Here is a 25,609-nt window from a genome sequence, read left to right as displayed (position 1 = left end):
AAGTATTGTCTTGATCCATATTTAGGTTAACAAAACTGCCTGATAACCAGGTAGAATCATAATTTAAAGTCTTCCATGTTTGCAAATTGTTACTATTTACTTTTTCCATACAATATAGCCTTTCAATTGAACTTAGAAATATATATTTTACGGCTGATATAATCATGATTGCATTTTTAAATATTTACTAAGAGAATGTTAAATTTACCTTTAACATTCATCTTTGTTGCACTTAGAAAACAATTGTTAATGCAGAAGTTTATTAAACTTCACTTATTGTTTAACTGTAATGTAAACATAATTGATGTTAGAGAATGAGGATGTGGCACATTGTCTTGCCAGACAAGCCAGCTGTAAGATGTCCTGTCCTTTCACTATTAAGAAGAATCCTTTAAAATTATTTATATTAGTTTCATTTCTGCAGGTATGTTAAAGATAATTTTATTTTTGAAAAATTGCAACTATTTGAAAGTATAAAATTATTTTCATGTTATAACAATAATTTGACCATCATGGAATTTTTGAAAACTTCATCAGAATTTTAAGCAATGTTTAGCTGTTCTATTCAAAAAATAATGTAAAGGTTTAAAAAAATTGCCATGTGATTGAGAGTTTTTAAAATTTTATATTTATTTTCTATAACGTGCATTAGACATGTTCAACATGTGCGTTTGTTTTTGTCATTCTGCAGATATCTATTGCATTCTGTGATCTGGTTCATTTTTCCTTCTAATACTAAAAACAGTGTTTACTTTATCTCTTACACATAAACACTGTATCCTGACATTGGGCAAGCAACTTGTGAATGCCATTGTCTGAGGGTGCACGTTTCCGAAATTGCCACTGGAAATGTTAACAAGCTGACATTGATGAAACCCGAATGCACAAAATGCCTTCAGCGTACTATTTTTTTTTTGGCATTTGTGCTTTATTTTAGGGCTCCGGTGTAACCTAGTGTTTAGTGCTGTCACCTTTAATGTGAGTGGTCCTAGGTTCAATTTCTGGTGGGAGCCCCCAAAATTTCGGTGTTGACCCAGCATTGTGAAGACAATAGGGGAGTTACTTGAAAAGAAGTAGTAACGGGCTATGGTCATTAAAAGCATGCATCACTCAAGGAAAAAGTCACTCTGGCCCTTAGAGGGCTGTTGCAAAATGGAGTTTTAATTAGTGTATTCTATGTTGCTTTTCTGCCACCTTCTGCTAATTGCAATGATGATAATGAGTGATTATTAAATAAATTTGATGAAGGGACAGTCACAAAGTACTTGCATGTCCAGGTCAGAACTTGGTGGCGAGTTCGAAAGTGCTGCTTATTATCAGCTGCTGTAGTGCCGAAGCTACATCCTAGTGACCAATTCACAACCTAGTGAATGATGTTTTGTTCAAAACGAACTTTTCAGACCCTCTATATCCACTGCTGTGTTTACAATTTAATGCATCCCTGCCCCCTACAAAACGTTACAAATCCTGACACTCATTATAATTGAACAGCCTTTTATTGCTGGCTTGGTGGCAAGGCGCTAAGTGGTTGACTTTCCATTTTACTTTCCAAGTTCCTGGGTTCGATTCCTGGCATGGGTGTAATTTGTGAGTGTCCCTCCATCATCATCATCACCCATCTTCATCGTTGTGATTAGCAAATAGTGGCAGAAAACTCAGGACTAACTTCCAAAATTCCACTTCAAATCTGCCTTATTTTAACTCACACTGAGAATTTCAGATACTGTTGCAATTGAATTAATACTGTTGTAATTTGTTCCGCAGATATCCTCATCATTAAGTCAAAGGATACCAGATGCAAATACACGTTCAGTTAGATCATTAGGTGAGTGTTCACAGAATTGTTATAATGTAGATTTCACTGTCTACAAAATATAGAGTTTCATAAGTAAAAATTGTGGTAAAAGAACTAAGAGCTACTTTGCGCATCCATTGTCCTAATTTCTATGATTTACTTCAGGATATAAAAATGAAAAAAATGTTTTTATTAACACCTAAGGCCGGTTTGACGTACAGCGTACTGACCTACATGTTTCTACCATGGGTGCTTTTTACCATACATCCACATCATGGTTCTAAATGAATGTCTGTTCCATGCCATCTATTGGCATGGAAGGAATCAGATTTTCTTCTGCTTGCTACTGAGACTGTATTTTACTGCCACCTAGTGCCCTTTTGCAAACATATTTCGAAAGTTACTTTTGTTTGCCCCTTGTTGTGGTAGTTTTTCATAAAAAAGGATGGTGGGGAGCAGCAGATTGAAGGGTCTTGTAAGTGACAACATTCGTGAAATTATTGAAGAAAGTGACGATGATTCATCCTCTAGATTATTGTCAGGTAGCGAGGAAAGTGATTTAGACTTGATACATGCTTCAAGGTGTTTCACACAAAATTGGACTTCTAAGAGCAAAAGAAGAATGAAACAGGAACTGATGCACAGGCAAAGTAACAACATAATGTGAGTGCTTAACTTTGCTTATGTTGAAAGTTTCGATTGAATTACATTAGTGGTTCCGAAGATTCAGCATTTTAAACAATGTTGTCCGAATCTACCGTGTTTCTGAGTTTAAAATTATGGTCCAGGCGCTAGACTTCTGGGTATTAAAATCCCGGCCTTAGGGGTTAAAGTAGTTACATCCAATCAATGTTAAGCTGTATGGCAGAGGGATTAGTGCAATGTGTTATGAACCAGAGGTTTTGGATGCATTTGTGAATATATTATTTTTATTATTAACACTGTATTATTGAAGGACTACTTATCAAACTTTACTCAGTTTTAGGTAAATATATGTGTGATCATTAAGGGGAGCAGTATCAGAATATTTTATATTTCTATCTTTTCTATGTTCAAAAATTTCAACAAAAGTAAAATGTTCTTGAAGAGTTGTTTTGGATGTACTTTCCTGGGAAATTTGAGTAGCTAGCTTAAATAGCCCCAATTCTAGAACCAATTTTTGAGATTCATCTTTCGGATGGTGACTAACCTGTTTTCTTTAATGATGAAAATGGAACAATTTTTCAACATTACTTTGCATGGTTTTAGGTACATAACCAGGTTACATTGTGGAGTTTTATCTGCTCACATTTGTTCATTGAGAGGGTTATAGTGATTGACTCAGAGATTTTTCAAATCGCCTTTTCTTCTATTTCTAAGTGCACTTGTGAAATGTTAAAATTTCAATTTCTGACAGAACCTGGTTCTTTGAAAGAATTCTGCCCTCTGTGATGCCTTCCAAATAGCATAGTAGTAACATTGTCACCTTGTAATCAAGGGCTCCAAGGTTCGATATCTTTGGTGGAGGCAATTGCTCTGTATTTCAAATTCTAATTTAAACTGTAGTCCCAGTACAGATTGGTCCATCTTAACAAAAAATTGACTCAAAAAGAACTTTATGATTTATGATTGTTAAAGAATTTTTTGTTCATGTCTAACATTTGAAAGCTTCACTCTAACAAGTTCTATTTGCAAAAAATTCAAAACAATTCATTCCTACAAAATATATTTTAAAAATATTTTATTTATGTAAAATTAATAATAATTTATTACCTTTTTTATTTCAGGTTACGATTATGGGTGTAAGTATTTTGTCGGATGATTAGTTTTGTCTTGCTGACAATGCATACTCAGATATTGCTCACAATTAAGTAATTGCTTCTTCTTCTTCTTCTCTTCCATTCCCTTATGCCGTTAAGCGTTGGGTACCTCATTCTGCCCATCTCATCCACACCGTCCGGTCTCGACCCATTCTTCTCATTTCGTTCTTAGTTTTTCCATATTTTAATCCTATCTTTTCTATTCTATCTTCCCATGTATTTCTTGGCCTGCCTCTTCCTACTCTACCCTCAACCCTCATCTCCATCACTTGCTTGGCTTTCCTATCTTCATTCACTCTATTTACATGTCCATATCACTTCAGCTGGCGTTCCTCTACTACTTCAGTCATTGTCTTCTTTTGTTTTACCTCTTCTCTTAATCTTTCATTTCTTATTCTGTCTCTTCGAGTTTTCCCCACTGTTCTTCTAAGATATTTCATCTCTATTGCTTGAAATTTACTTAGATGTTTATCTTGGAGTGCTAAGCTTTCTGTGCCATAGCCCATGATGGGAACTACAATTGAGTTGTAGAGGTGCATTTTTGTTTTTGTACTGATCTCTCTTTTTCCCATTAAAGTATTACTCATTTGATAATATGCTGATGCTGCCTTCTTTGTCCTATTCATTATCTCTTGATCAATTTTCCCACTGCTACTTATGATAGTTCCTAAGTATTCATATGTTTCTACTTTCTCTAGTTGTTTCCCTCAGCATATTACATTCAGGGCTTCATTTTCCTTGTCCTCTTTAGTCACCTGCATGATCTTACTCTTTTCTATATTAATCTTCATGCCTTTCCTTTTAAGTTCTTCATACCATTCTTCCACTGCTTGCTGAAGTCTCTCAGGTGTATTTGATATCAGTACGATATCATCGGCATATATATATATATATATATGTCATTGCTAAAAGAGTTAAATTGTATAGTGGAACAACAAGCAAAAAAGCCTGCGCAGACCCGCAACTCCTGTGCACCGTACTTCCGTGTGGAGGGGAGCATTTCCTTATGGCCCAAGTTGAACGGAAGAAGGGAAAGGTGCACAGAGACTTTTCACCAAAGGTTCTTTTGTTTGTGGTCGCTCTATAATAACGATGAAGAGAATTGTACCACTCTAAAAATACAAATTTCTGAGAGAGACATTTTGAAGGAACAGTTGACATGAAAATTCTCTGAGCTTACAGGTATAAATGAATGTCATATATTGTAGTAGCTTAATACATTGATTTCATTGAAAAAAAAATAGTTCATAATAACAAGTGTGTTTATACATCCATATTTTGATGTCAGCAATTTTTGTATTTCACGAACTTAAGAATGCATTGCTATTATTGAAAAGATGTAAATCTACTCATGAATATGAAATTGTATGCATAAAAAACACAAGTTGTACTAGCATGCTACTTCATTGCAGTACAAGTTTCAAATGCTTCATATCTTCGTAGAATCTCATTAAACCTAAAAGAAATGGCCTAAGGGTACCAGAATTTGGCCCAGAATTCCTGAAACAAGAAGAAAATCAAAAACAGGAAATATGACTATATAAAATTGACTACTTAAAAAAAAAAAATACCCTCCCCCCTCTCTATTACAGCTGTATCTACCTTTAACAAAAATCCTTTGTATGCCATTGCCTACAACTATGGTTAGGATGTTCAAAATTTAGAAAAATAAGCAAGATTTTTGTAGCTAACAACTTTCAAGTTTCAATTGCTAAGTGCTACTCACCTTAAAATAGTTGTTTTCTTAACTGTAACATATTTATCTTTTGGTTTTGTTTCTGAGAGTAAACATATGTTCATTAAGAAATCATTATTTTTAAAAATATAAATTTTCTTCTTTCCAGCTATTTACAATGATGCAGGTAAGTGCTTTAAATATCTGTTAATGTATAATTCCTTTGAGTAATAGTCCTACCTATATTCTGAGAGTATGAAAAGTTTATACTATTATTGTTGGTTGTGCGAGTAATTGTAAAAAATAAAGGTCATATTGTGATTCTTCACAACATCGTATAACAGTACCTTATTTCTAGTTTGGTTATTTTAGATTGATTTTCTATCTTTTTATTTTGAGAATGAATGCTGGTACAATCATCATCCATGCACAGCTATGGATTCTCAAACCTTGTAGCGTCTATGAATGCCTGCTTTGCCTTTTTGCTAATACCCACGATTTTTTGCTATTTTTTTATCTTAAATATTTGTGAAAGTCACTTTAACAACTTCATTTAATAACTATTCATCATCATCATGCTTAGCCAAAAGCAACAAAAAAGTAACAAAAATGAGAAAATATATGTAATTAAATACATAAAATTTAAGTCGATAAGCGTGCAACTAAGAAAATTGCATAACAGTGCTCTTTTATGTGCCTATTTTCTTAATTTATGTAAAGTTGAAGTCCTGATTCAAACGCCAGTTTGGTATCTTTGACACAGCTCGAGAGGAAGTTGACCGAATGCTTATCTGGTTTCGAGCCAGCATGTTTTTCTCAAGAGCTCTCTCTTTTAACCTGCAGTGTTTAGACATCCATTCATTTACTGCGATGTTATACTCCCAAGGTATCCACATTGTATTGAGAAAATTGCACAATACAATAACATAACCTAACAAAGACAACACAACTGTAACCTCATGTTAAGAAATCTCTAAAGAAACTGAATTGGCAACATCTCATTTACTCCACATGGACTTGACAAGAGCTTTCAGCTCCTTAAACGAACACTATTGGTGGGAAGGGTTTGAGGGGAGCATATACTGGTCTCGACGTGGATGTGACAGATGGTTGTTTACTCCTGTAACAGAGGGAATTGATCTTTCAGAGCTTTCATTGAAGTATAGTTGTGTTCGAACCTGGACTTCAACTATACCTACTTGCCTATTTTGTAAGATTTTTGTGCCTATAAATCTGAACCCAAATTATAATCATGAGTGAGTACTGTTGTAAGTTAAGGGAATTTGCTTTTCAAAAGTAACTTCAAATAGAGGACTTAGTCAATTCCATTCACTCTCTTGCAGCTTCTGCAGCGGGTGCAGCGGCAGCTGGCGGTGGTGGTGGAGGTGGTTATGGAGGAGCAGGAGCAGCTAGTGGTGCGGCTGCAGGTATGGAATCGACATGTGACATAATGAAAGACCACAGTATTTGATTATAATGGGAGAAGTATTATGTCTAGGTCTGAGCTGATACTACTTTGAATCAATACCAACATTCTCTGAATGTTGGTGACAATGGTTCCACATTAGCATTATAACACCATTAAGCCTTGTTTCCATGATTATGAAAAACTAAAAGAAGACCTTGCTAGAAGGTTGAAACGTTACGTTTAGTTTATGTTTTTAATAAAATAAATTACTGCCTTGGTCAGCATATTTAGTTTTTCACATTAGCATGCAATGTTAATTGGGCATTATCCATTGTCTGGTCCTTTAAACTATACTTATTTTAACAAAACATTAAAATACTGACCAAGGCAAAATTTTATAGTATAAAGAAATATATACACTAAAATCGTAACGTTTCCACCCTCTAACAGGCTCTTCTTCAGACGACACTGCATTTCGAGAGACCACCTCTTCTTTTGTCTTCATGTGAAATTTCTTTTGCCGATTGTGGGAATTGAACCTACGACAGACCTGTGACTTTGCAACAGATCCGTTGTTCTAATGAACTACTCCACGGCACCTCCCAAAAAATATTTTTTTGTGAGTAACACAAAGAACCAAATTGGAAACTAAGGAAAAATCAAAGCAGCAGCCTTCATAAGAATGGTCCCAAACCCAATAAGCCATTCCAGGGTAGCCCCTCCATATGGGACTGCCTTGACGTGGCTAGGGGCTCAGTAGAGAGGTTTTTCATCATTTCATTCATCTCCATCTCCATTAAACCTCCCTGTAACTAAGGGTTTTAGTAGAGGAGACAACTTCTATAAAAAAAAAACCTATCCCAAGGTGTTAGTTGCACGTGCCGATGGGACAGTGTTGGCTGCAGGGGTAGTTGCAGTCGCGAACGTGGTCTCGGGGATTTCGGTTTGGTCCTTGAGCAGCCATCATTTTTGGGGATGGCCTTCCTCGACATGGAGGGCATATCGAGGTGACAATGCTAATTACAAGGTAACGTGGCACTGACGTGACGTTACTTGTCCTTTCCAATATACTAGGTGGGCTCTGGGGCCTCGCACGTTTTGGAGGTTTCCATCCATTTGAAGGTGATTTTGTACCCATATACTAATTAATATTTAAAGGAGGGTCAGCTTCTCATCAACTCCAACTGGCGATAAACTGTTTGGTTGAGTGGTCCTCCCAAACTGGTTTCACCTTCTCATCCGAGAAATCCATGTGCATCCACTTTTGCCATCAGCGTACATGTCATCTTGACCCTGACCTGTACATGGGGAAATCTCCACTGTGCTTCGTGAATGAGGTCCGCTTTTTGGGCCTCATTTTTGATAAGAAATTATCATGGCTACCTCACCTTCGCCAGTTAAAGTTCTCTTGTCTTAGAGTTCTCAACCTTTTACAAGTTTTATCTCGTACTTCTTGGGCTGCTGATAGTACTGTACTGCTCCTCCTGTACCGTTCACTTATCAAGTCGAAGTTCGATTGCGGATGTGTTGTCTATTCATCTGCCTGTTCATCTAGGTTTCACATCCTAGACACCGTCCACCATGCTAGTATTTGTGTGTTGTGGTGCTTTCCATACCAGTCCAGTTGCCAGTTCGTACGTCGAGGCATCTGAGCCATCGCTGTCTCTGCGAAGACAGTGGCTGGTAGTGAACTACTTCCTCCATCTTTGCTTGATGCCCTGACATCCTTCATATTATACCGTCTCAGACGAGAGTAGGCTGGCAAGCTATCAGCTCCAACATAGTGCCACTAGACCCTTTGGTGTTCGTGGAGACGAGATCCTGTCTACACTTGGTGTTGACAGTGATCTTCCTGGCACCTCTTCACTCATTCCGTGTCTCCCGACCTGGGAGTTTCCTCCACCTTCTATCGATTTTTCTCTGACTGCCCTTCCAAAGGCAGAAACACCAATGGTCGAATACCAGCTGTGGTTTCTACAACTTCGTGCAAAGCACCCCTCTTTTAATGTGTTCTATATGAATGGGTCCAAGACAGTCAAATCAGTCGGTTGTGCTTTCGTCCTAGACTCGCAAAGTTCCAGTTACTCTCTACAACCTGCCTGTTCCATCTATACGGTAGAGTTGTATGACATTCTAAAGTCAATGGACTTTGCAGACATCAATGGTCTGAAGAAAGTCCTTGTGTACAGTGATTCGACCAGCGCGTTGCAGACTCTGGATTTGCTGAATTCCCGGCAGGAAGAGTAGAATGCGGAAATGGGGAACAAGCTTCATGCTATTAAGCCCACCATTGGTGTTTGGCATTCCTCCGTCCCTCTCGTTGTGAAGAAGTTCTTATTACTTGACTTCGTATTGGACACAGCTGTCTAACACACGGTCACTTACTGCAGGGGCTGGATCCTATGATGTGTCGTATTTGTGATATTGTCTTAAGTGTCTGTCATATTCTTATTGAATGAACCGATCTTTTTTTCCTCCGACAGGCTTTTAATATTCACAGCCATTTGTAATGACATTTGGGCGATGACGACAATGTTTTATCACGTGTTTTTATCTTTTTGAGAAGAGCTGCCCTTTTCCACAGTCTGTGAGAAAGCTTTTAGTGATTCTGACTTTTTAATGTGTTGTGTTTGTCTAGTGCAGATCTCTTTACAACCTTCCACTTTTAATTTCTCCCAAGGGGCATTTTACACCCCTTGTTTTAATTTTTCATTCAAAGTCATAATTTTAGGTTAGGGGATATTTCCCCGAATATATTGAAGGCTGCAAAATGACCTCAAGTGCAGACGCACCCTAATTCATTCCATTCCAGGGTAGAATTCAAGCACATAAGGTACCCATCTTGTCAAAAATTACAAATAGTATCCTAAATGGAGCAAAACATATTACAGAATTCAGGTGGGCACCGTGGAGTAGTTGATTAGAGCAACAAATTTGTTGTGAAATATATCATTTTTGAAATATATCATTTTTGAGCCAATGTTTTTTTTTCAAGAACAAATTGATTGCTATATCTGTAATAATAAATAGACAAACATAAGTAATTATGTAAGGAAAAGAATGTCACTTATGCTTGTAATTATTCACACAAATGATAGAAATAGCTGATAAAGTTCAGTGTTTATTTTTAAAAAGTTAACAGACTTTAGAATTGCATGAAGTGTCTTAGTATAGATGTAAGGAAGGAAGGTAATTGTAACATAAAAAATTCAAGAGATTTGTTGTTTTTGTAAGGTAATTTCAATAGACCTTACAACTACATTGGATTGATAATTTTATGCAATAACTGTACTTTTCTGTATTTTATTAATGTTGTCCTTTTTTCAGTACTAAGCATTCTAAGGTATAATTTTTTAATAGTTTATTGTTTCAGAGTTAAATATATTTACCATGAACATGAAGACAATTGGCAACAATGTTTGCATTGTTTGATTATATCTCTATGGAAAAATTAATCTTTATTAAACACAAGCTAAGTCCAAATTTCTTGGACTTAGAGTGTGTGTCTTTGGAGTTTGGAAATGAAATTTAAAATTATATACACAACATGATCTAATTGGCGAAAACAACATGTGAATCTTATTTATATGATCTATGCCCAAGGCTTCCACATATTTGGTTATGTAAATGACATTCCCTTCATAAGCACATGCACTGTTTGCACCACCAATTGGTGTGGGATTTCTACTAATAAGAATTTTTCTTGTAGACAGTGAGGAGGATGATTCATATTCAGGTGAGTTTAAAAATGTAACTGTGAATTGTGTCATGTGTGCTAAGTTATGAGCTATTAAATAAAACCAGCTGTAAAATGGGTTATTGTAATGCATCATTCGAGATAGTAGATGAAACACATTCTTAACTTCGCAGAAATTAACATCTTACTTCCTATTTCACTGCTGTCAAATCGTCGTACCAATGACAAAACCAGGAATGTACTAAATCTTACTTTGGAGATAAAGCATTTTATTATTATTATTATTAATAATAATAATAATTAATAATAATAACATTGGTAAATGTCATCATCGGTAAAATATGTACGTACTTAGACTGCTCTTTAGTAGGTTATATAAGTTAGCATAAGAATCTTATCAACAGAAATTTCACTAGATAAAAAAAAATCAAAATTTCCACATTCGCAGTTTTGGCATTGGTGCAACGAAATACTTTTGAGGAATTATATAAAAATTACCTTTTCATTAAACCATAATAATATAAAACTCCTTATCCTCACGATTAACCAAAATGGCAGAAGTAAAATAAATCAATCAATATAAAATCATCCATATCTCACTCAGTACACTACTTAGAAACATGTAGGAGTCTCACAACACTAAAAGTTCTGGAAAAGTCAGGGAAATAAATCTATGATAAAAAACTGGAAATTTTAGGTGATATTAAGTGTGATTGCTAGCTTATGCAAAGTCTGATGGTTAAAGCTTAATTTTAGGAATAGACTGAAGTGAAAATTTTTGCTGATATTGGTAAAATAGACAAAATTTAGTGATACCAATAACTGATATACCGATCAGATATATACTGCTGCACAATGAAAACCGGACACTTTAATATTTGACATCTGAATTGCAATAACAGCTAGCAGGTATATTACAGAATGTTCGGCAGATCATGTAGTACCATATGCACCATTCATAGGCTCGGACTTTGTTTATGCATTCGTACTTAATTCAGTTTCTGCAACATTTAGTTAGCCCTAGAATCAGAGCTTTTATCGACCCATATCACAAAAAATGCAAGTGTCCGGTTTATTTTGTCCAGCAGTATAGAATTCCAAAAGTTCAGTGAAGAACCTGAATTTCTTTTTCATCTCTTTAATTTATAAATTAACCATGTATTGGAAAGGATTCATCTATTGGAATGAAACTATCTATTTTAGACACTTACTTGATAAATCAAGGTTATATGAATTATACCTTTAAATCCATATAAATACTAACAAAATGGCAGAATTTTACACTAATTTTCAGTCTATTTATAGACATATTGAATCAGTAAATCATTTGTAATTTTACCAACAAACTAATATCAATCAAAAATACCTGTTTCAGATGATACCAAGAGAGTAGTGATAAATCAATCGCATCCCCTACATAACTTGTAAAGACAAGTGTTTACTTGTGTTCCAGAAGGAATTTTTATGTAAGAAAGACATTGGTAGAAAATAACGTCACATTCCTCAATGAGACTGGGATCAAATCTGGGTAGTGTAGCTCATTCATCACTCATCCTCAACAATGGTGTACTCGCTATTCATGGAGAGCTTAATGGTAACGTGTGAGAGGTAATAAATACACACGTGAATGGCAAAACACAACACTTGAGTTTTAAGCCCTCAAAGACTGGACCAGCATAATGATTAGGTATACCTGTTTCTGTCTGTTAGACGAGAAGTTCTGCAGTGAAGAGTTGTACTTGAGACTGTACGTTGCATAGAGAGTCTGACTGACAACCGTCTCACTGCTTGTACTGCCCAAAGCTCACTGACCGATCTGATCTGACTGGTCCCTCATCGCCGCTGTTCCGCTTATTTATTGCAATCGAATTTGCTTAAGTAATGCCAAGTCAGTCTGTAGCTTCTTCCTCGATTACACCTGTTTACATGTTTACAACGTGATGACCTGGTTAGTTTAGGCAATGTCTGACAAGGCATTCCTTAGATATTTCCTGTCTGGGATACAATGGCTGGTCTAGTGGTTTGGAGTTTTTTTCATATTGTCATTTTCCTATTTATGGATTGTTACGATGACACCTCTCCCAACTAAAGATAATTCAACATCTTAGTTGCTTATACTATGGGAATGAGAGACGCGGTAATAGATAATTAAGGTACTCATGTTTTCCGCGAAGCTGTTTTACATTATTTTTTGTTAATTTCGGTAGCCACTGCCACCATCCTCATTGGAATTCGTTGTGTTGTTGCTTGGCACGCCACTGATGGCAGTGGCTACCGAAATTAATAGAAAATAATGTTAAACAGCTTCTTAGTTGTGCGAGTGGAATCCTAGTCAGTATACTGATATGCTACCATCACAGGAATTAAACAATTTTGATGCTAATTTCATAAACTATCACAAATAGTCATTGAAGATCTCTTAAGATAACTAAACATACTTCCATAAATTAAATTACAGTCTATTTGACTAATTTATGTTATTTGAAATTCATATGAAACAGAAGTGTGGTAACCAACAAAATATTTTAATCTGTAAATTTTAAAATATTTTAATTTGATTAATTCCTGCTTAACATATGTTTTAATTGCTTACATTTAAAACGTAAAACAATTCTTTTTTAGGTACAACCTCACTTGTAGCAGCAGGTAGGGGAATTTATTATTTGTTTATTTCTAAACATATTTTCATAATTTATGGCTTATATTAGCATTAAAATATTTGTTTTCAGCAAAATTAACTATTTGCTGAATAGGGCGATGCTGAATAGGGCGAGTTTCATAGGTTCAGCATTTCCTAGAAAGTTACAATAATTTATCCAGACTATTTTTTTTGCTTTTTTGGCAATTTTGTGGAAATATAATAAATGAACATAAACAAACATAATTATGACATACAAAATATTTTGGTAATGAACTAATGAATTTTGGAATTTCTGTTTGCTATTGCAATAGATTCATGTTTATATGTACACTGTAAACATTTTTTTGTGCACAAGAGACTGGTAAGACAAACTCATATTCAGAAGAAACGTATTATGAAATTTATAGTAATTTCCTTCTGAAAGGTTATGGATAAAAGCTTGGCTGAATACTGATTTTATTGAATGTTTTACATTTTCAATTATTAATGCCTATGAGTTGAAAATTTAGAGGTAGGGGTTATTAATGAGAGGGAATAACTGTTTATACTGTATTGTACAATTTTTTCAGGTTCCATAGGTGTGGTAGGTACACAGGCACAAGGAGGTTCAATAGGTAAGCACATACTGTTTTGCCTTAATTTTTTAAGAGAGAATATGTGTGTGTGTGTGTGTGTGTGAGAGAGAGAGAGAGAGATAGATATCGAGATCATTTCATACAAAATTACAGTTTTACATATTCAATGAGGGTTACATGTTCGATATCATGAAAATCTGATAAGCACTTATGAAAATATATTAGATTATTATAAAGTAACAAATAAATTTTATTTGGAAAGGTGTTCAGAAAATAAATACAGTGTCTTTTCCGGTCGAGTCGCCTGCGGAACAGCGGTTAGCGCAGCGAAAAGTAAGATTGCGTCTGCCGGCAAACAGGATGCAATATTTGCATAACTGGAGCCGCTGTATAATTACATTGACAGTTACAATTAAAATGAGCATGTACTTTGTTACACGAGGTGTTGGAAATGATGTCCTCCTGCATCCACACATTTACGGATGGCATCACTAACACAATCAGCTCCTCTTCCAAAATTGCTGCAATTTCCCTCCTGATATTTTCTTTCAATTTTGCTAATGTATGGTTTCAGGTTTGAAAGCTTGATAGCTTGCCATGCAGTTGTCATGAAAATGTCTGTTTCTTGTGCAAGGTGCCGGAAGGATTTCTGAACGTACTTCAATGTTTCTCCTCATTAAGCACACGCCGTTTTACCCTTTGCTTCTTATCAAGAACAGGCCCTGATTACCTAAATTTGTTCACAAGTATCCGAACACTGTCTCCGTGTGAAACAGTAACATCTGGGAATTGTGCTACAAAACGTATTTTAACGTCCCTACAAGAATCCGTAATGAGGTAAGAGTCTTTCATAAAAATTCATTGTTTCAAATTGTACAGATAGCGTGGCATTATTAGATTGCAGAAAAGCACCTGTAATACATAAACTAAAGCAAGACAAACTAAAACACTTGTTAACACCTTAACAATTCACAAACACGTGCAAACTGGACACCAGCTTTCTGGATAATGAAGCACTGACCCGACCAGTGGCAAGTCAGCGTAAATCTGTGGGTCTAAATGCCGGCAGATGCGATCTTACTTCCCGCCGAGCTAATCGCCATTCTGTGGGCGACTAAAAAAGGCACTGTATAACTGTAATAGTTTGAGTACTGAGTGAAGGTGATCCAGTTGAACTGCAATTGAGAGACTTTGCTGTTCCCAGGGTGGGTGATTTCATGTTGCAAATATTAAAGTAAAGCAGCTTTACTCTAATAAATGGGTACCCAAAGGAGCAACCCTGGAGGTTAAAGATGACTGAACCATTGTGTTGACATTCGGGCAGAGATTTTGAATGTGTGGGACCCTACCTCCCCAACCCTCATATGCCTTCATGGCATTTTGTAATGTAAAAGGGATTGATGAAAGAATATTTTGAGCACATATTTTGCAAACTTTATGTAAAATCTATTTTTTTTGCTAAGAAAAGAAAGCTCAGACAAGTGCTTGAAGATGTCTAGCTGCTATAAAAAAGTCAACTCAATAGTTCTAAATTTAAAGACAATTACAGTGGTCACTAAATTGGTATTTAGTTGCACTTGCAGATCCTGCCCTTGCTAAATTACACTCTGAATTTTAAATATTCTAATGTCAAACTGTAACTGAAGTGATGTCAGAAAGCTAGTGTGATTTTCAATATCTAATCCTGAAAATTGTCAAAATGTGCCAATTCTGAGAACACAGCTCAAGATTAATACATATCACATGGTCCTGGACACTATGAGAATCTTCACAAATGCATTAAAAACAGTTAAATTATTTTCAGAAGCTATTTATGTAATAAATCATATTGTGTAATAAATTTGCATATAATTTTCATGGATATGATTTTATTATTTTACAGGAGGTGGTTCTTCACAAGCAGCTATGACTCAATCTATAGCTACTGGTATGTAAAAGTTTAAATATTTTGATATTTGTAATACAGATCTACAAGTCTTCCTTTTATTATATTATATTGTTATTATAGCAATAGTATAACTAACTACTGATTACAAGATTGTGGTCCATATATGCAGAGCTAGCTAGTTCATTCAAAATATCACATTTCTACCAAGGCTTCATGTATCTACATTGTACTGCTTTGTTTAATTGTAATTCAGAACTAGGTTCTAGACGGCTTCAATTTTGATACACCATACTCCATTGCCTCTATTTTGTGCACATAAACATTTTTAAAGAGCACCTCAATTGGCTTCTGGAACACACCTCATCATTCTCTTTTCTGTGATAGAGATTGATCTATTGGACAAAACACCATTCTGTGAGAGAGATTGAAATGCCAGAAACGATGGTTAAAGATAAAAATTATAATAGAAAACTGAATGTAATTTATTCTAAAAAATAAAATGAGAGAGAGACTTACATGACACAGATACATACCCGAAAGTCTGATCTTCAATTTTTTTTTATAATATCCTGTTAATTTTCTTCAGGTGATAGGAATAGAAGCTAAAAACATACATACGATTCAAAGGTACAAATTAATACATATAATAGTCCTCAACTTCGTTAAATGTCCTCTGTTTCCCCCAATCAAAGGAAAACCACAGCCATAAATCTGGGGAGAAGGGGGTGCTGGCCTCTGTGGCAGAGTGATTAGCACAGGTTCAAACCCCATCCTGGGAATGGGTGTTCTTTGCGAGCGTCCCTTTATCAGTTTCATTATATGCCTGATCCTCATCTTTGCGATTAGCCAAAAGTGTCTGAAAAGCAAAGGAAAGTAAGCCAATTCAACCAATCAAATCTAGGGATGTAGGCAGGCATGTTCCGAGTTACCAAGCATCTTGCCACTCACTCCCCCTTAAACAGGACAGGGAGAGAAAAGATGTGACAATGCTTTCTACTGTCAACCGTGGTATGCTGTGGTTTTGGCAGGAAGAGGGATGGGCTAAGGATGCTTGTGTGCCACAAACAGAATGGAACAGATCTGATACATTTTTATCTGTTCATTTCTAATACACCTTTTGAAGAGTATGCAAGGTTTTAGCTTATCTTTTCATCCCCTGGGAAGAATAATGGATGGTTATTGATAATTTGAGGAACAAACTTTTTAGTGAAATTTGTTTATTGCATTTTTATTGCTATGAAATAAGACGAGTATCTAATAAATCCATTCTTTTTCTTTGCAGGTTCTGGATATACAGCCACTCAGACAGATGCTATGTCCAGGGGTAGACAGACAGGTAATTTTATGATCATGCTTCGTGAGAATTAAAGACAAGGGGAATTTTAACATCTTACGTACTTAATTCAAAATTAGTGTGAAACACACAATAATATATTTTTGAAATGTTAATTACCATGTCCTATGTATGTCTTTGATACATTTCCTCATCTATCTGAGCAGTTATGGATACTGTGGTGGCAGAGCACCCACAGACTGAACATAATCTACAAGTAAAGAATTTCAAATTCTAATATTTATTGTAGTGGTGCACCTGTTAGAAAGTGCTTTTCATCCATTCATACAACAACAAAATCATAAAAGTAAATGTAATCTTAATTAAATGTTTTAATGAGTGTGACTCAATTATCTTAAGATAAATGAGAAGTAGTAGTATATCTGTGAAAAAGACGTTTGTTATGGATGTGACATTGTAATAGTATCTAGTGAAAAAATCTCTTTCGTACATCTAAGTCACTAAGTCAATGGGGTTGTTACAACGCAGGAGTGTCCGTGACTATAGTAGGTATAAAGTATGTAAAATGAAATGATTTTGCCTAAATGCAAAACCAGACTAGTCCTTTGAGGTATCTAGGTGTTAGGACAATTTCAGCTCAGAGGATCTAGATGGTGGTCTGTCCTCCTAGTTCATGAACTATTACAAAATCTTCATTACGGAATTGTAGCTCAAGTGGTGTCATTTCTTAATCTCCAAAAATATAGTTCAGTTACAAATTTGAAAATAACATCAAAATTTGGAGTGTTAGCAGGACAGTGATAATCATCTTTACATTAATCTTGAAATGCATTGATGGATTTTACATAAATGCCACACTATACCCTGTCCCATCTAACTGTAGAGCAGGGCCGCACATATCGGTAGAGGAGGAGGAAAATCGAGTTTTGAAAGCACAGTGTTGCCAAATGTATGGTCCTGACCCTACATGTACGGTCCAGACCTTAGCCCGTACGCTAAATGCATGGCTTGTCAAAATTTGCTCTTGCAGTTTCATCCTTAATATTTCCCTAAGAGATTCTTAAACCAATCGTTTACGGACCTGGAGACAAAAATACGGTCAGTTTGCCATGTGCGTTCGGTATTATCTTTTTCAAAAGTTTGCAATGCTGCATAGCAGCAAAGGAGAAAATTGGGTAACTCCCATCGCCCATTACACAATCCCGTTTCTCTCACTGTTCACTGGTGGAACAGTCTTGTGTCACTACTTGTGCAGAGACTTGTTCTCGTTCGCCTGGTCTACAGTTAGCTGGTACGGAGTTTAGTCCAGTTCTCTAAGGTATTTAGTTTGCAGCAGTTATCATGGTTAAAAATACCCTGACACTCCTACTTCTATCAGTTGTGTTCACCAATGCTCCAAAAATATAACCTATACAGTGTTTTGAAAATGTCAAAAATGTGCAAATGCCATTCATAATGTCCTCTGTAACAATATATTTAAATATTTTGATGACACACATACATACATACATACATACATACTTGTGTGTTCTTCACTCCAAGATCGATGGTTTGGGGCTCTCATTCTGCCATGAAGGAATAATAGTATATTTTCAGGAAAATGCACTAAAAGAAATAATATTTTCCTTTTATTGTCATGAGTGCTCCTTTGCAAAATATTGGGGCATGCAACTGAATGTAAATAAATGCAAACTCTTTTGCTTATTTGCAAAATAATTTCAGCAAACCTACGAGGGCAGATCGAAAAGTCTTTGCCCCAATTTTTTTCAGCCGAAATAATAAACATGCAGGGAAATCAAAATATAGGAATTGTTCTATGTACCTTGCACTATTTTTCCACGTAGGCACCACAGCGGTTCAGGCATTTGTCCCATTGCGGCACTAGTTTGGAGATGCCGCTGTTGTAGAATTTGATCGGTTGATCGTGTAACCATCGCCAGACAGCGGTCTTCGCTTCGTCATTGCAAATTAACCTCTGTCCTGCCAGGAACATCTTCAGCAGACCGAACATGTGGAAATCACTTGGGGCAAGGTCTGGCTATAGGGTGCATGCTCCAGAATCTCCCATTCAAATGACTGAAGTCTGTCGATGGTCCTATTTGCCACATGAGGCCTGGCGTTATCATGGAGGATAACCATATTGTCCACATCGAGCATCCCTTGGCGCTTTTTTCTGATGGCAGCTCACAGGCATGAGAGTACGCCACAATAACTGTTAGCGTTGATGGTGTCATCTCGTGACATGAAATTCAGCAGGAGTGGTCCTTGGTGATCCCAGAAGACCGTGAGCATCACCATGGCAATGTTTTCTGTTGTGAGCGAGGATGCTCCGACCAGTCATTGTCATGAAGGTCTTCTCAGCCAATTTCCAACTCACAACACCCCCATCCACCGCACACTTCTTAAAGCGAGACACTTGTACCCATATGTCGGCTGCATTTCCCTATGGATCTTGATGGGCATTCGTCCCTTGCTTCATAGAAAACAAATAACACTTTGCTGCTCATACAACGTGGACGTGTTCAGTACTACAGCCATCTTTGCAAACTGACAGCAGTGCCATACCGCGGAACAGCCGAGAGTTAAATGGGCCGTTTCAAGAAAAACCTATTACATTGAATGTGTATCTCAGTTTTTCAATCTCGCTAATATTTCGGCTGAGAAAAAATAGTGGCAAAGACTTTTCGATTTGCCCTCATATTTGAAACTAAACTAATTGCCAAGAATATTATTCTTAATGATTGAAGGCCATTTAAGTTCCACATTCTCTGCTTTGTCATTGGAAATATATTTCCACTGGCACATATTAGTTGTACCTACAATCTAAAGAAAATTTTATCTTGTGTGTTAGTATTGTTCATGCTTCTATAAAACATTGCAATTGGTATTTTCATATATCTACACGAGATTTATTTCCTAAAAATTCTTGATGTATTGAATCCTGATTTACAAAACTGAATTTTAAACTTTAACATCAATAATTGCAAAATTTAAGGTTTAACATAGACAGAAACACTAATTTGGTTTCAAACTTTCTAATACATATTTAAGCTATCAACAATTAATTTGACAAAGTCTATTCTCATCTAGGAATATGCTTAGGAATAATTCTATGTTTGAAGAACATCTGTAGTTATTTCAGAAATAAAATTTGTAACTGGCTGAAAGTAAGTAGCTATGTAATAGTGTTAAATTGAATTAGTAATAAATTTATATTAACAGATGAATGAAATTGTGCATTAACTGCATTCGCAGTTTTGTGTATGAAAACATTAGTTTTCAAGTAACTACACATTCGTAAATTTCTTTGTAACTCAAACATATCAGATTACTGGATGAGTTACATGGCAGGAGGGGGAGTAATGACGATAAGATTAATTTATGTAATGTTTTTGGGCCCATGATCACAGTTGAACACTCTGTAGATTTCCGAGCTTACTTGAACATTATTCCTGAGAGCTTGTATTTATTTTGGCCATTGTGTATGCATCATGAATGGCTTTCATAAAATAACAATTTCCGCATGGTCAAAGAGATCATTCAACAATGCGAAAAACATTTGTTCAAAGTTGAAATCTGGTTGAAGCTCGGATAGACTAACACTGCATTTCAATTGGGATCTGAACCATTGTGCAATGTGCCTCAACTGGAAATAGAACTCAAGGCTCTTTGATTTCAAGGCAAAAGTGTTATCACTATGCCAATAGAGGAAGCCCTTGCATTCAGCAGGGATCGAACCCCGGGCACCTTGAGTACTAGTCATTATTACGATACCAAAAAGGGGGTCCACCAACATGGAGAAAATTACAGGATATACATGACACCATATAATTCGTATGTATCAGCAAATTAAAGAACATGTATGATACTCTTTCAGAATGGAATCATTTATGTAACATACTGTTCTAAAACTGAAGTAAAAGTTGGTTTTAAGTTCACTTTGTGCTAATCAGGACTGAAACTACAGTTTAAAGTAGATCCGAACCACCACATTCCACCACTGGGGATTGAACTCATTAGTGTAAAAGTAGGTCCCACTTTTGAATAGTGTGTTCCAGATAGTGCGGTTATTAAATATAAATAACAGCTTATTTGTGATATTATGACATTTAAAATATAAATGAAAATTCTTTTTTTATTTTCTACATTGTAACTAATAACATTTTAAAAATATATCCTCAATAAAAATTCAGAAGTCTATGTATATATTAAGCTAAATATGATGTTAACGATATAAGTGCATAATTACATTGCAAATATTGGAAGTCTTTGGCATGGATTAAATACTTTTGCGCCTATCATGAAAGGCATAATGCATTGAGAAAAATATCAACCTCTAAGCTCCTTTTGTATGCAAATATTAAAATCAGTATATTTTTAATACATAAACTTTCTTGTTCACACTATTTCTAAAACATAAAATTCATTTATACTCTGTTCTCGTTTATCCTCAGGTGGATATGGAGGAGGAGGTACGTGCTCAATAGGATTATTAGTAGTAATATTTAACATATGAATTAAGCTATGATCGTTCAAAAGAAAATTTATTTGCATATATGATATAGCATTATAAATAAAGTGAAAATAAAACAAGAATGGACCATCACAAACACAATATTCGCAGAACTTACTTGATTGGCATTTCTGTAAATCTGTGCGGGTTTTGTTTTCCTTAGGAAGACTTTTCAACTTCCAAATTGTTTGTTTGTCGTCCTTGTCGGGAAATGACGACAGAGTTTTAACAAATGCTTTTAAATTTTTATGAAAAGCTGGCCTCTTCCACAGTCTGTTAAGAAGTTTTAATTTCTTTCTTACTTCTTAATGTGTTGTTTGTCTTGTACATCTCCCTTTACAACCTCACAGTTTTAACCTTACTCAAAGGGCTTCTTACACCCCTTGTTTTCAACTTTAAGTAAGAATTTTAGATAAGGGGATATTTCCCTGTATACATTGAAGGGTGCAAAATGGACATATATGCCGACCCACCCACCAATTTTAAATTAATCAATCAATCACTAATCAAAATTTGTTCTATTATTTTTACAGGTTATGCAGGTGCCAATTCTTTAGCTGCAGGTAACTATCAGTAATTATTTTTACTTAGAATACTTTAATGGAATATCATAAATGTTCATTGCAACTATAGTGTGAAATAACAGTTGTAAAATATTGCAAGAAGAAACAAATTGAATTGAAAATGTATTTAAAACTTCTTATCAATGGACTTCACAATGTAAAAGAAAGATCTTCATAAAATAGTACCAAGTATAAGGAAACTACCCTGTTTTTTTCATTTTTCTAGTAATTTTATTGCATATTACATTTCACTTTCTGATTACTCAAATGCACCTTATTTATGCACTACTGGTTCTTGAAAACATTTTACTCTTTTCGCTGTTTTATGTGAAAATGCCAAGAAGAGGTTTCTTCTATTCAATGTTATATACATAGAAGGCGCACACTAAGCTGATAATGTAACCAATTCATAAATACAAAACTTGAAATGGAAAAAAAAACTTAATAAAGTAGTGCAATGTTTCTGAACACTACTCAATACTCATGTTTTCTGTGCATTTGGTACTTTACTGTTTTTTATGTTATTAAGTTATGGGGACTGGTCAAAACAGAAGCATGTCAAATATTGATGATGATGATGAAGTGGTTAACATTTTTAAAATTATTTCTTTTGCATTTTAGGTGGAGGAGGCTATGGTGGAGGTAAGAACATATTTTTACACAAATTTTAAGAAATTGCAGAAACACAATATTAACATCAGTCAAAAAATACTTTAAAATAAATGATATTCTCTTGTGACAAAAGTAAATCAGAAAATCGGTGAGTGTGTGTTCATTAATAAAATTAACAGTCTCAGAGAATACAGCTGGCAAATGTTATGCAAAGGAAGACCGGCTTTATTGTTCTAAAGCAATGCTTTTCACTCCCGCCTGGTAACTGCATTCGAAGGAAGCTTGTTCATCAGTATCCGATGTCAAAATGAAAGTTTTCCATGTGGGCGCAAGCAGGGGGTGGGGGTGGGAGAGGGGGAAGACCGGTTGTTGAATCAGCATTGTGAGAATGGAATTTCGAGGCACGCTGAAGGAAACCTTAGTTTTTTAGCACAAGTGTTCCACAAGTTGCAACACAGGTATGCTGAATGTGCATAAATTATATATCGTCTGAATCTGTGATTCATTCTGCATATAACGGTATATCTTTCATATCTCTAGGGCATTTAGTTTCTGAGCTATAGTCATTTCATTGTTACTCTGCATTTCACTCAATTCCGAAGCTTGAGACAGTGGCATACAAGCCTTTCGTTTCAGGGGTTCAACTCGCGTTACATTGGTCATATGACAATGATGCAAAATTTTTCTGTTTCTTACATGCCAGCGATAATTTCTATGTGCATTTTGAACTTTTCATATCCTTTTTTTTTGGGGGGGGGGGGGGGAGAGAATCCCCATTTTTTTAAAAAAAAGTATTTTTCAGTATTTTTTCCCCCCTTTCCCTCTCCATATGTACGCCGAATGTGCATAAATTATATATCGTCTGAATCTGTGATTCATTCTGCGTACAACGGTATATCGTTCATATATCCAGAGCAAATAGTCTCTGATCTATAGTCATTTCAAGGTACCGCTGCATTTTGAAGCTTGAATCAGTGGCATGCCAACCATTTCTTTTGGGGGTACAACTCACGTTACATTGGTCATATGATAATAATGCAAATATTTTTGTGTTCCTTACATGTCAGCGATCATTTCCATGTACATGTCGACACTGTCATGTACTTTTTTTTGGGGGGAGGGGGACCCCATGTTTTTAATTTTAAGTTAGCCCCCTCCCCCCACCACATATACACCGAATTTGCATAAATTTTATATAGTCTGAATCTCTGGTTCTTTCCACGTACAACGGTATATCACTCATCTTTCTAGGGCAATTAGCCTTCGATCTACACTCATGTAATTGAAACTGTGCATTTTGCTCAAAATCGGCTCGGGACCAAGGGGGTTACATATGAAAATGGCCTTGGGACTCGAGAGGTTAAGGATGGGATCGAATAATTGGTACTCTATTGATATTGATCAAAACAGGCATATCGATGAATTGGTTTATTGGCAAAATTGTCGATATTTAATTGATCCAGTATTTTTAAAAAAATACTCAGAAACTTGGTGTATTAGTATTTGTTATTACTTTCATAATAAATATAAATATAATTATGTACGCCTTGAAGTTTCTTTTCAAAAGCAAGGTCCATTGCAGCAACTTAGTTATGTACATTGATTAAAGTTGGGAATAAACCATTGAAGATCTTCATGGAACATTTGAAATTTTATATGGGATCTGTAGATCATTAGGCATCTATATCATTAAATTTTATATTGGTACTTTATTGTATCAGCAAACAATTCACACTGTGTTTCATCTGTACTAAATATTATTTGATACTTTTATGAGATTTCATTACGTGCAAACACAAATTCAATACCGTAAAATTTGTCTCCTCTGTTTCTTGCAGGATTTGGTATGGCTCAATCTTCAGGTAATCTTTATATTAAAAAATATTTAAGGGAAAGGACTTATGTTAAATTAGTCATGTTTTAAAAAGAATCATCAGAATATGAATCCCCACAGTGTTTTTTTTTTTCTACCTGCTAGATATTAGTTTCAGCTAATATTTTTTTAAGAACTGAATATATTGATTGTAAACTTACAAACGTGCCATCTCATGTTATCCTAATTGAAGGTTCAAAGTGTGAGTATTGGCTTGGGCATGGATCTTGTTTTGTATAGTATGTGTGTGTGTGTGTTGATCCTCATCAATATCATCTAATCACAACAATAATTAATTAATAACAAATAAATAATAATGATTGTGAGTAGCTGAAAGTGAAAGAAAAATTAAACTAAATAAAATAACAGGTAGTAAATACTGTTATAGAGCAGTGTACAAAATTCCAATATCAATCAATACATTTCTCTGTAACTTTTCTGATTTATTTATTATATTCAATTATAGCATTGGCAGCTGGTGAGTACTAAAGTTTCTTACATTTCCTCCCATTGTTAATGTTGGAAGTTATTTACATATACTACAACAACATATTAACTCAATTATTGCTTATTGTATTTGAAGCAATCTTTTATGAACTGAGTTTATTTTTTAAAATTATATTCTTATGCAGTTTTACATAAGTGATTATTATTACTCCAAATCTTGTTTTTCTATGGAAAATACTGAGAGTTTACCTTCATATATAATCCTATTAGAGCAATGTTTTCTATGTAGAAACAAAAATAGCTCACATCTTGACATGCTCAAACTATCTGTATTTTTATTTACCAACTTTTACTTTAAAAAAATAATTTTTAATATTTCAATTTTGTTTCAGGTTCAGGAGGTAACTATGTTATTCTAAGTTTTGGATGATTGTAGGCATTGTACACTATTTTTAAGCTTTCTAGTTATTTTGGAAATGAAGTTATAAACACTATTACAACACTTCTTTGTTGTCAGTGCGCCATTCAAATTTTTCATACATTTTCAGAAATTGAAATCTACCATAGAAAAATTACATTACCTTTAGCTTTAACCTGCTTTATGTAAGCACTAAACCTAAAGTTTTAATTAATATTTTTGCAGATTAATATTGCAGTAATATCTATTAAAATAAGTTAGTGGCTCTTACCTCACATATTTTCCCATATTTTATAGTGATATTTACATGCATTTTTAAGCTTTAGTGAGGAATAAAATAAAGACTAACATCTGTTTCACAGTACACAACTCTTCACAAAAACATTTTTAAAACTTATCATTATTTTATGT

The 25,609-nt window shown here is 35.1% G+C and overlaps 1 protein-coding gene across 1 annotated transcript; it reads left to right on the top strand.

Annotated features, from left to right (window-relative positions):
• The first annotated feature begins 324 nt into the window (after positions 1-324).
• LOC145991871 (uncharacterized) lies at positions 325-24,822 on the top strand. Its single transcript, XM_083127907.1, has 15 exons — positions 325-424; positions 1,765-1,825; positions 3,562-3,576; positions 5,439-5,456; positions 6,613-6,696; positions 10,387-10,413; positions 12,997-13,020; positions 13,585-13,629; positions 15,473-15,517; positions 16,761-16,814; positions 21,227-21,244; positions 21,819-21,848; positions 22,470-22,490; positions 24,299-24,322; positions 24,800-24,822. The coding sequence occupies exons 1-15, from the start codon at positions 359-361 to the stop codon at positions 24,820-24,822; spliced, it is 555 nt and encodes a 184-aa protein (XP_082984033.1). The 5' UTR covers positions 325-358.
• The last annotated feature ends 787 nt before the right edge of the window (positions 24,823-25,609 follow it).

Source organism: Lepisma saccharinum, chromosome 8, assembly GCF_977018435.1.
Source record: "Lepisma saccharinum chromosome 8, izLepSacc3.1, whole genome shotgun sequence".
In the NCBI taxonomy this organism is placed as follows: domain Eukaryota; kingdom Metazoa; phylum Arthropoda; class Insecta; order Zygentoma; family Lepismatidae; genus Lepisma; species Lepisma saccharinum.
This window is presented reverse-complemented; position numbering and strand designations above follow the sequence as displayed.